This window comes from Emys orbicularis, chromosome 1, assembly GCF_028017835.1.
Source record: "Emys orbicularis isolate rEmyOrb1 chromosome 1, rEmyOrb1.hap1, whole genome shotgun sequence".
Classification (NCBI taxonomy): Eukaryota; Metazoa; Chordata; order Testudines; family Emydidae; genus Emys; species Emys orbicularis.
The window spans coordinates 341,731,228-341,743,462 of record NC_088683.1 but is presented as its reverse complement, the minus strand read 5'-3'; the positions used below and the strand labels follow the sequence as shown (position 1 = coordinate 341,743,462).

The 12,235-nt window shown below is 42.5% G+C and overlaps 1 protein-coding gene across 2 annotated transcripts in view; it reads left to right on the top strand.

Moving 5' to 3' along the window:
- AMOTL1 (angiomotin like 1) overlaps window positions 1-12,235 on the top strand; it is a 118,762-nt gene that overhangs the window by 67,462 nt on the left and 39,065 nt on the right. For both annotated transcript variants that reach the window (XM_065417455.1, XM_065417456.1), the window contains 2 exons: window positions 6,092-6,236; window positions 9,681-9,770. In XM_065417455.1, coding sequence (XP_065273527.1) covers window positions 6,092-6,236; window positions 9,681-9,770 — 235 coding nt within the window. The remainder of the gene's footprint in view (window positions 1-6,091; window positions 6,237-9,680; window positions 9,771-12,235) is intronic.

Here is a 12,235-nt window from a genome sequence, read left to right as displayed (position 1 = left end):
GATTGGGGATGGGGTGGGAGTTGAAAAGGAAATTGCAGAGCTGCTGAGAAACATGAGCATGATTTACTGGTGTTCCCCTTGTCCCCCTTTATCACTTTAAACAAAAGCAGCTTTGATGGAAGCTCTCCTTTTATCCTGCAGCAAGCCTGCCTCTGGTCGTAGCTGCTGGACCATGTGGAGGGACTTGCGTGGTGGAGTGTGTTTTGGGGAAAAAAAGATATCGAAAGAGATAAAGGGCACTGAGCAAGGCTTCACTTATATGACGTAACAATATTGATCAGCACTAATAAGCTGTTAAACTACCTGGTTTTGTTAGTAAATTAATTTCATTGCAACAGGAACATGCATCCGAAGAAGTGGGTTGAAGCCCACGAAAGCTTATGCTCTAATAAATTTGTTAGTCTCTAAGGTGCCACAAGTACTCCTGTTATTATGTAGCAGGTGGCCTTTAGGCAGGAAAGACTAACATGGGAGAATAGTTGTGGGGAGAAAGCCTAAGCCCTGGGAATCTGGAGAGGTAGGTTCTCTTTCCACCTCTGCCACAGACTTCCTGTGTAATCGTGGGTAAGTCACTTCATCTCCTGGGGCCTCATCTGGAAAATGGAGATAACCAGGATAACATGAGGTCCCAAGGTCATGAGGTGTCTAAGGGGGAGTGGAGTAATGTGATCCAGGGAAATGTTGAGAAGGAGCATGGAAGTGATATTACCCCTGTATATGGCATTGCTGCGACCACCACTGGAATGCTGTGTCCAGTTCTGGTGTCTGTACTTTAAAAAGGATGTTGAATAATTAGAGAGGGTTCAGAAAATAGACACAGGAATGATTTGAGGTCTGGAAAACCTGCCTTCCTGTGAGAGACTTGGAGAAGCTCAATCTGTTTAGCTTGGTAAATAGAAGGCTAAGAGGTGGCTTCAACATGGTCTATATGTACTTCCCTGGGGAGAAAATTTCTGATAACAGAGGGCTCATTAATCTGGCAACAAAGACATAACAAGCTCCAGTGGCTGGGAGCTGAAGCTAGATAAATTCAAACTAGAAATAAGCACTGATTTTTACACTAATTAATTAATAGTAATTAACCAGGGTGTGCTGGACTCTTCATCACTTGAAGTCTTTACATTAAGACAGGATGTCTGTCTAAAAGATCTGCTCTAGTCCAGCCAGAAGTGATGGGGTGTCTCAGGAGCTGCTGAGTGAAGTTCTATAGCTTGTGTTATGGCAGAGGTCAGGCTGGATGATCATAATGGGTCCTTCTAGCTTTGAAATCTATGCCTACTTTGTAAGGCACTATGATATCTTCAGAGGGAAGGCACTGTTGGGGTGTTATGTATTATTATAGAGTAAAAACCAACTAATTGAAGCATTGGTTTGATTCTGCAAAACTTGCAAGAACAGGCTTTCTCTTGAGATTTCTAGTAATTGTCAGCCCGTCCAAAACAGCCTTTCTTGTTAGATTTTGGTCCAAATTTTGGTTACAGAAGATGGAAAAAAAAGTTGTCCTGACGTTTTTGAACTGCAGTAAAGATTCGGGTTGAATTTTGGACAAAAATTCTCTGGGGTGTCTTATTTTATCCAAGCATGTTTGCCCGTTGCCAGTTGGAAAGTAAACGATTGCTGATACCTCCAATCTTAGTGCAGGAAAGAGTAAAAAATAAACTCTCTTCCTGTACAAGGTGGTTTTCTTACAGCAACAAAGTAATGTGGCAAGGTTTATTCAGAGTTATTTTGAGCTTGCAGTCTCTTGTGCTCGAAATGCTACTGTTATTTTGGTGCGTCTGAGTTGTGCTAAAGAGAAAGGCCACCTTTTAAAGATGATATTAGCTGAAAAATAATGCTGCTTCCTGGAGTTCTTGCTTTTTAAAAACAAAATAAAAAGTCAGGACACTAATCTGTGGTAGCACTAAGACAGTGTTTCAGATCATACCGTGCTGCTCACATTACAACAAGCCCATTGGATTCTCTGTGTTGTGCAGAATTGGGCGTCACTCGGGAAGCAATGGACATTAGGTAGCTTTGTTAATGACCTTTTAAAAATTTTGAGTAGAGATGAGCAGTGCATGGTAATTGTTAAATGACCATGAAAGCTAGATATTTGATGAGTTTGGGGCCTGATCCAAAGCCCTTGAAGACAATAGGAGATTTTCATTAGGCTTTGGATTAGGTCCAGGTTAGTTCCCATTAACATAGATTTATACCCCTGAGTTTTACCTTCACTTTCAGGTCTAAATAAACTGAAATCAAAAGTCAGTCAAAATGGCTGAGTTTCTCCTAGCTCGTTCCACATCCCAACCCTGCAAAGTCACACATCACAGGACTCAGGGGGCTCTAAACAATCGCAGACCTTTTGGGGAATCTGGATGAAAGTTCGAGTTTGTGACAAAATGCGAAGCCTGGCCGGTTTCACTAGTTTCGAGTTCCACTGCAAACATTTTGTACAGCTCCAATACAAACATTACTGTAGCTGGGCCTCGTCTTTGCCATTGCTGCAGCTGGCAGCATCAAGTCCAAGCAGCATCAGAGAGTGCCCTAACTCTAGATCAGTATTTCCCAAACTGGGGTTCACGAAATGTTACAGGGGGTTCTCGGGGGAAAATTCCCTAATGGCAGACAGTGCTATCCCTAGGGATCCCGGGCAGCATGGGACACTGAGGAGACTTAACCTTCAAGACTCCTTATAAGAAATGGAAAGGGAGGTGGATATTTTTTGCTGTTTTTAAAAATAAATAGGCAGCTAGTATTGTTTTTAAAATTATTATGAAGAACAAGTTTAAGCTTTGTTGTAACGTGCGTTGTTTGCCTGGACTGCTCAAGACCTGAATGCTTGTGTAGGAGGAACTCTTTGAGTTGGCTTCTTAAATACCTTCATGCTGTTTCACATCTGATACTCCTTGATGAAACATAGGAGCCTTGTCTTATAACAGGCTTATTCAAAGTGATACAAGCTACAAAAGTGAGATCTTGGAAGAGTGTTGCCATTTTCATAATGCAATAAAAATACTGTAATGATAAATAATAATTAATAATACATAGTGTGTAATAAACATGTCACAAAAACAAATTTTATATTTCCAAGGTCTCTGCTTTTATAATTTATACTCAGGTAAGGAGAAAATCCCTGGAAATATTCATTTTTAAGAGGGGGTTCACGAGACTTGACATTTTAGTGAAAGGGGTTCACAGGTTGTTAAAGTTTGGGAACCACTGCTCTAGAGTTTTCATGCCAGATGGGCTCTATTATAAGGAGAGATGGGCCCAGACCCAAAATTGCCAACCCCAAGTGTCCAAAAATCCTGAGTCAGGCCCTGAATATGTTGAGATTGGCTAAAATCTCATGAGATTGTAACAAATGATGAATTTGGGTTCTTTTAATTTGCCTCCCGATTTTTGAGCCATTAGGGTTCTTGTTTTCCTGCTTTTCTCCACAACCATGAGGTCTATAAATATAGGGCCAGATACTCAGTTGGTGTAAATCAGCATAGCACCATTTACTTCGCTGGAGCTATGACGGTTTGCACCAGCTGAAGATTCGGTCCTTATTTATAATTTTTTTTTTAAATGAAAGCTGAGATTCTGTCATAACCAGCTCCTGGAGTGCTGGGATTATCATGAGATTCAGCGACACTGCAAACCAAACCCTGCTTTTGACTCCCCTCCTAGCACCCTTGGACCAGGTAGGGATCTGAGTACACAGCTTAAGCCTATCTCTGTAATGGCTTGAATACCAAATCTGTCCTGGCCTAAATGCACAAAAGGAATTAAGTACCTAAAATCCTGTTTTAGACCCCTGAGTCCCCCGTTTTGGGGCCACTGCCATGTACTAAACTCCTGCTGAATCCTGTACGCACCTAAACTTGTTCAGCGCCTAAGTTTTGGCAGTAGAAATTGCCAAGGCACCTATGTCTTTGCCTCTGAGCTATTGTATGCTGCCTCCCTCTAGGTGTCTGGGTGCCCTAACCACCAGGGTATAGAGTCATTCTTATGCTTGTGCTCGCTCTCTGGCACAAATAACGAGAGACAGACAGAGACCTGTATCTCAGGGTCCAGTCTCCCTGCTTCAGTGACGCTAATTATTTAGCCACAGTGCAACAGTTTCCACTGGCTGGCTCATTACAGAAGCAGCTTTTCCTCTGCTGGAATTGACAGCTCCTCATCTATTATTGGGAGTGGACTACATCCACCCTGATTGAATTGGCCCTGTCAACACTGGTTCTCCACTTGCGAAGTAACTCCCTGCTCTCCGTGTGTCAGTATATAATGCCTGCATCTGTAACTTTCACTCTATGCATCCGAAGAAGTGAGGTTTTTACCCACGAAAGCTTATGCCCAAATAAATCTGTTAGTCTTTAAGGTGCCACCAGATTCCTTGTTGTTTTTGTAATTTCCACTGGAGAGACTGAGGAAGCCCCACATTCAGAATATCCCATAGCCCAGTGGTTAGAGCACTCACCTAAGAAATGGTAGTTCCTTGTTCAAATCCCCTTTCTCCTTCAGGTGGAGGTGGGCTTTAGCCAGGGGTCTCCCACATCCTAGGTGAGTACCCTAGCCACTCTCCTCCTCCTTACTAACAACATAGGTGCCTACCGCCAAGAGAGGATTTACAGGTAAGAATCCCAAGCAGAGCTAGGTGCCTCCCTACAGCCTGGATTTAGGCACCTACCTCTGAGACTGGGTGGGATTTAGCACACCCCATCTCATTGGCACCTCCCATTGGCTAGCTTAGGCTGCTCCTCACCTAGTGTGCCGGTTTTTGTGAGTTGCAGTCCAAGGTGCCTGTCTCTCCCCATTTATTGTATAGGAGCTTGGATGCCTACCTCAGGATTTGTGAATCTGCTCAGTGTCACCATGCCAAATTCCTTTTGTGCATTCAGGCCTCTGCAATTTGCTTAAGTTTGGATTGGGATCTAGATTTCAACAGTCCAAGTGCAAGAGTGTTCAAATCCTGGCTTTTGCTTCAGTCCGTTAAAGCAGAAGTTCCCAACCTTCTTACTGAGATGACCCACCAACTGCATTTTGTCTTTTTTTGCAACCTATCATTATATATATGCACCCTCTGTCCCAGCACAATAACCCTAATCCTGGCCTGGTGCAGAGGGGAAGCCCTGGGTGCAGGAGGGTCGGGGGTTGGAGCGCGAGCCCAACCCCACTCATCTCGCAGGCGCAGCTCCTGTCCCCTCGGGGCCAAACCTGAGTGTCACTGCGAGCCCATGTCCCATGCTGCAATGCCTGGAACAGGGATCCGGACCCAGCCACGCTGGGCAGGAGCTTATACTGTGGGTTGAGTGTGGGGTGGGCTCGTGCTCACCCCCCGTCTCCTCACCCACCCAGGCCCTCCCCTTGGCACCAGAACAGGAGAAGTATGTTTGCCTAGGCCAGTACCTAGTAATGGATTAATCAGCCCTGGACATGGCAAACCATCTAGGGCTCTCCTGTGACCTACTGGTGTTTGGAAACAGTGTGTTAGAGAGATAAGGGGCCAGATTCTGATCTCACTTACACCGGTATAAATCAGGAATAACTCCACTGAAATCAGTGGACTACAATAACTTAAAACTGATGTGAGATCTGAATGTGGCCCAAGACATTCACATTTGGGATCTGGTGTACAGAGCAAAGTTTTGCATTTGGAATTCATCCCTAGTGGGGAAGTGATAAATCATGCCTCCCAAATCCCGTTTTTAAGAAAAAATTCAGCCCATTCTAATGTGCATATTTCCTCGGCACCCCCTGAGGACAGCTTTCAAGTGGAAGCCTCTGTGGCCGAAGAAAGAAAATCAAACCACTATGTTACATAACCCCACCTCTTGAGTTTGCTTGGAAGCATTTATCTGAGCATTGGCCTGTGCTATTGGAGCAGAATGTTTTTGGGGTGGGTGGGAAGTTGATTGCTCAGTGCAATAGGGATGTTCAAAAAGCACAGAGATCAGCTTTGTCATCTGTCTATAAGAATTCTTATTATAGAATCATGCTTGTGTGAAACTTGGAACGTGCATCACCCCGGCACACAAAACCCCCTGGGAAATGCTCCAAGCGAGTGTCAGAATGACATACATTCCTGCCCTGCTTTAATGGGAGGTCTCTCTCCTTTCAGTTTGAAATAGAAATTCAGAGGATTTCAGAAGCCTATGAGGGCCTGGTCAAGACCACCACTAAGAGAGAGTCTCTGGACAAGGCTATGAGAAACAAGCTTGAAGGAGAAATTAGGAGACTTCACGATTTCAACAGGGATCTCCGTGGTATGTTAAGTTCTTTACACATTTTTTCGCCCTAAGTGACATGCTGTATCATTCCTCAATTGTCAAACTCCTAATCACCAGCCTCAGGCTTTAGACAAACTGATTTTCATGTGTTTTAGATAAACTGCTTTAGAAATCAAGTTCTGTTTGTTGGTAAAGGATAAAAATGCTCTTATTTGCCAAGTTACAAACAAGTCCCCCAGCAAACTACACAAGACAACTTTAAGCATTGAATTGTTGTTCTAATTCTTATAACACCAATTTAACCTGAAGACCAAAATTATAAACTCTGCAGTAAACATCTAAAGGTTATTCTACCCAGTCTACAAATCTAATCTGTCTATAATGAGCTCAACAGCAAGGTATATAATATAATGTAATATATAATATAAAATATAAGTCTCAAATAGGTCTGTCGATTAATTGCAGTTAACTCACATGATTAACTGAAAAAATTAATCACAATTAAAAAAATTAATTGTGATTAATCACAGTTTTAATTGCACTGTTAAACAATAGAATACCAATTGAAATTTATTAAATATTTTTGGATGTTTTTCTACATTTTCAAATGTATTGATTTCAACTACAACACAGAATACAAATACAGTGCTCACTTTATATTATTATTTTTATTACAAATATATTTGCATTGTAAAAATGATAAAAGAAATAGTATTTTTCAATTCACCTCATACAAGTACCATAATGCAATCTCTTTAGCATGAAAGTGCAACTTACAAATGTAGACTTTTTTTTTGTTACATTGTTTTGTTTTTGAGTGGAGTTATGCAAAACTTTAGAGCCTACAAATTCACTCAGTCCTACTTCTTGTTCAATCGCTAAGACAAACAAGTTTGTTTACATTTACGGGAGATAATGCTGCTGGCTTCTTATTTACGTCACCTAAAATTGAGAAGAAGGTGTTCGCATGGCACTTTTGTAGCGGGCATTGCAAGATATTTACATGCCAGATATGCTAAACATTCGTATGCCCCTTCATGCTTTGGCCACCCTTCCTGAAGACATGCTTCCATGCTGATGATGCTTGTTAAAAAAGTAATGCGTTATTAAATTTGTGACTGAACGCGTTGAGGGAGAATAGTATGTCTCCTGCTCTGTTTTACCCGCATTCTGCCATGTATTTCATACAATAGCAGTCTCGGATGATGACCTAGCACATGCTGTTCGTTTTAAGAACACTTTCACTGCAGATTTGACAAAATGCAAAGAAGGTACCAATGTGAGATTTCTAAAGATAGCTACAGCACTGGACCCAAGGTTTAAGAATCTAAAGTGCCTTCCAAAATCTGAGAGGGACGAGGTGTGGAGGAGCATGCTTTCAGAAGTCTTAAAAGAGCAACACTCCGATGCAGAAACTACAGAACCCGAACCACCAAAAAAGAAAATCAACCTTCTGCTGGTGGCATCTGACTCAGATGATGAAAGTAAACATGTGTTGATCCGCTCTGCTTTGGACCGTTATCGAGCAGAACCCTTCATCAGCATGGAGGCATGTCCTCTGGAGTGGTGGTTGAAGCATGAAGGAACATACGAATCTTTAGTGCATCTGGCACGTAAATATCTTGCGATGCCGGCTACAACAGTGCCATGTGAATGCCTGTTCTCACTTTCAGGTGACATTGTAAACAAGAAGTGGGCAGCATTATCTCCTGCAAATGTAAACAAACTTGTTTGTCTGAGTGACTGGCTGAACAAGTAGGACTGAGTGGACTTGTAGGCTCTAAAGTTTTACATTGTTTTATTTTTGAATGCAGGTTTTTTTGTACATAATTCTACATTTGTAAGTTCAACTTTCATGATAAAGAGATTGCATTACAGTACTTGTATGAGGTGAATTGAAAAATACTATTGGTTTTGTTTTTTACAGCACAAATATTTGTAATCAAAAATAAATATAAAGTGAACACTGTACACTTTGTATTCTGTGTTGTCATTGAAATCAGTATATTTGAAGCTGTAGAAAACATCCAAAAATATTTAAATAAATGGTATTTTATTATTGTTCAACAGTGAGATTAATCGCACAATTAATCACGATTAAAAAAATTAATCACTTGACAGCCCTAGTCTCAAATGCATTACAAACATGTAAAAGCCAAATTTTCAAAGAGCTTCCCATTGAATAGGCAACATTTGTAGACACCCTTTTGTGAGTGCAAATGGATGTGAACGTTGTATAATTGTGTGCCTATCCACTGAGTGTGCACAGATTCCACTTTGTGCACTTGTCCAATGGAGGCCCTTTAAAAATGGAGTCATGATTTACTCAGCGCAGCTGGAGGTTGGTAAGTTTGACTGTCACCATTTTACAGATGGAGAAATGGAAGCGAAGAGGCAGTAAGGTTAGAGCCAATGGAGCAGTGGGGTGCAGGGAGGTAGAATGAGTAGTGCCTGAGTGGTGGAGGAGAGTATCACATGTCTCTTTAAGGGGAATCACAGTTCAAAGCAGCACTGTTGCTACTCTGGTACTAGCTGCTGGTCAGGAGTGAGGCTATCCCCTTTGTGGAGTACAACACTACCAGCCACAGCAGGATTGCCCTTGCACTTACAAGGTGAGGTTCACCCTTGTACAGAGGCTGGCACAATGCTTAGGCACCATTTCATTGCCCTGTCGTCCTCCAAATAGTTCTTAATTGGGGCTAAAGTATAGGCCTTGTGCCGGCCCTCAGCCTGGAGCTGAATTTCACCTGGAGACCACAAGCAGCCACATTAGAGTACTTCGTACCATGATCCACAGTGCTGCAGGCATTCAGGTCTCCTATTTCCTGTACTGTTAAGTTCAGCCTTTCATCTCCTGAAGCTCGACAAATTCAAACAGGAAATAAGGGGCACTCTTTAACAGGGAGGTCAATTAACCTTTGGAACACATTACCCAGGGATGTAGTGGATTCTTCTTCACTTGACAGCTTTAAATCAAGTCTTTCTCAAAGAGATGCTCTAGCTCAGTGTTTCTCAACGACTGGTCCGTGGACCAGTGCCAGTCCCTGAGATCTCCCTGACACAGTTTAGGAAGGCAAAAAACTGGTCCCGGGTATCAAAAAGGTTGAGAGACACTGCTCTAGCTCAACCACAAGTCATTGGGCTTGAGACAGGAATCACTGGGTGAAACTCTGTGGCCTGTGTTATGCAGGCAGTCTAACTCAATGATCTAACGTTGCTTCTGGCTTTCAAATCTATGAAGGGCTGAACTCTGCCAACCAATAAACATCTTCTTACCAACCAGAAACTAAAAGATTGCTCTTCTGTAGGAGTCCAGGGCTCATCCCTCACTGTTTGATATATTCCTCAGCCTCTTTCATTTTAGTATCTCCCTTTTGAGCTTCTATTTATACCATGCTGCTGGCATGTATTTTCTTGGTTGTTGGCCTATAATTTTATATACGTATATTTATACTTAAAGTATTTCCTGTTTATGTGCAGACCGACTGGAGACTGCCAATAGGCAGCTAGCCAGCAGAGAATTTGATGGGCATGAAGATAAGGCAACAGAGGGCTTTTATGCCTCTCAGAGTGAGTACTGCATTCATCTCTTCTGAAGATACGGTTTTTAACTGGAGTGGCGGAGGGAGCTTAGTCATCATTTTTGATTGCCTTTGTGGTTAGGTTTTACTTAGCTTATTTGTTGTGTAACCTTATTTCAGCTACCAGACTAGGTTTTGTAGCCTGTTGTTTCTCTGTGCACCAGAGCCATGCAACAGGAGTGAACGGTACACACAAATTAGCTCATTTTGATTAAATATTTACTTTAAAATGTAAAACGTTGCTTGCAGGGATAGTGCCAGAACATACACATCTCAGAGAGGCCAAATTCTTCTCTCAGTTGGGATAGGTTCAGAGTAACCTCCACTGACTTCATTGGAATGACTCAGGATAGATACCAATGTGAATGAGAGCAGAATTTGGTCCCTTCTTTGCAGAAGGGAACTGGAGGGACAGTGGTCGTACAACTTCTTGTGACATCCCAGGCATGCATTTCCCCACCGTTTTAGGTTTCTATATTGGTGGAATGCTCTGCTGTTCTGATACAGAACAAAAACAAATGAGAAATTTTCCACAAAACAAAATTCTGGAAAAAAAATAGTTGTGGGTCAATCAAAAAGTTTTGTTTCAATAAAATCGCAACATTTCATTCTGATTTTGACCTTTTAAATCTTTTTAAAAATTAATCTAAAAACAACTAATTTTGTTTTTTAAAAAAATAGTCATATTGAAATGGAAAATGAAAACATTCCATTCTGAAAATTTTGAAACGGGACGTTTTGATGTTATCAAAATATTTTGTTTCATTTATTTCTGAACAAAATTTTGTCAAAATCAACATGTTTTCTGAAATGTTTCGATTTTCTACAAAACCAGAGTTTTGTGTCAAAACCCCATTTTGATAAAAAATTTCCAACCAGCTGTATCAAAGGAGCTTCAATGGAAACTCAGGGTGTTGAAAACCTCCCTGGTGTTATATAGCACCTTGTCGGATTTGATCCAGTTGAAGCAAATGTCCTGTATGTGACTTAGTCTTCATTTTTGTGTGTGTGTGCTGATGGTTTCCTTGGATGATAGCATGTGACTGTATAGCGTTGACTGCATAATACTATATGCAGGAGGGCAGAGTTCAAGTTGCACAGAAAGCCTTAATTTAGTCAGTGGATGATTCACTTTTGCAACTGTAGTTTTCTTCTAACATTGTTTTTTTTTAAATATGGAATTTCCTACATTTAAAAAAAAAGAGAAATAGGGAAACAAAGAAATTCTACCATGTGCTGCTATTTGCTAGCAACACTAGAATGCTCTGCATTGCACAGTGTGTGCAATCTATAAGGCAGGAACCTCATTCCATGCCCACCTGTCTATAATGTGTTGACTTTTTCTTTCTTGTACAGTGCTTAATAAATACGAAATAGTTCTAGAGGTTTCAGAAGTGTTCTTCTTCAAGTAGATGCAGCCGTGTATTCCACTTACGTGTGTGTGCTCCCAGTGCACCGGAGCCTGAGAATTTTGCCTCATAGTACCCGTAGGAGGGCAGCACTCACGCCTCATGGTTGTAGCCCCTCCCCTGGCTATATGAGGTACAGTTTCCTCTCACTGCCTGTGGCTGGAGTCGGAGCTCTGTGTGGTTTTCAGTGAGTGACGCTGCTCTGTGTTGCAGGACTGGCGTCTCTCTCAAGAGATGAAGAAACCATTCAGCCTCCTGGAGTGTGCTGAGGAAAAGGTCTCGTAAGACCAATTGGGACCGCTCCAGGTCTCGTGGAGACTCTTCTTCTTTGTCTAAGAGGAATATGGACCGGCGCCGTGCTACTGCCAGCACGCGGGATGGAGCAGGCCCTTTAAACTGCTCCCCAGTACCGTGTAGAGGCATGGGGGAGCTCATACTGGTGACTAGGATTGCCAACTTTGGTTGGATGTATTCCTGGAGGTTTCAGCAGATGTCATAATCTTTAATTAAAGATTAATCTTTAATCCCTGGAGGCTCCAGGACAATCCTGGAGGGTTGGCAATCCTACTCATGACTCTAGTTCCAGCTCTGGAGCATCCGTGGAGTCTGGTACCGATGCCAGTGATGCCAGCACCGGGTGTTTACACGCTGACAGTATACCAGGCAGCAGCGATCTACTCTGCCTATCAGTTCTGGGCTTCCCACTCATCCAGGACTTTGCTGGGGTTATGACATCCATGACCTTGTTGGCACCGTCTTGGGGTCCATGGACGACACAGCCTGATTTCCACCTGCCACAGACTGCAGAGTTGAGGCCGGTGCTGGGCCTGGCACTGAGAACCTCCTCTGCACTGGTGCACTCCTTAGCACCGACGTTGTTTTGACAGCAGATCCTGTCTTCCATCTCAGCACCATGTGCTGCATCAGCACCGCTGCTGACGTCAGTACCGGCACCGCTCCCGGCACCGGATATAACTGTGATGTATTTGGTGTTGGCTGTGCCAATTCCATCAGAAGCACTGCTACCTCTTTCCTACTAGGTAGC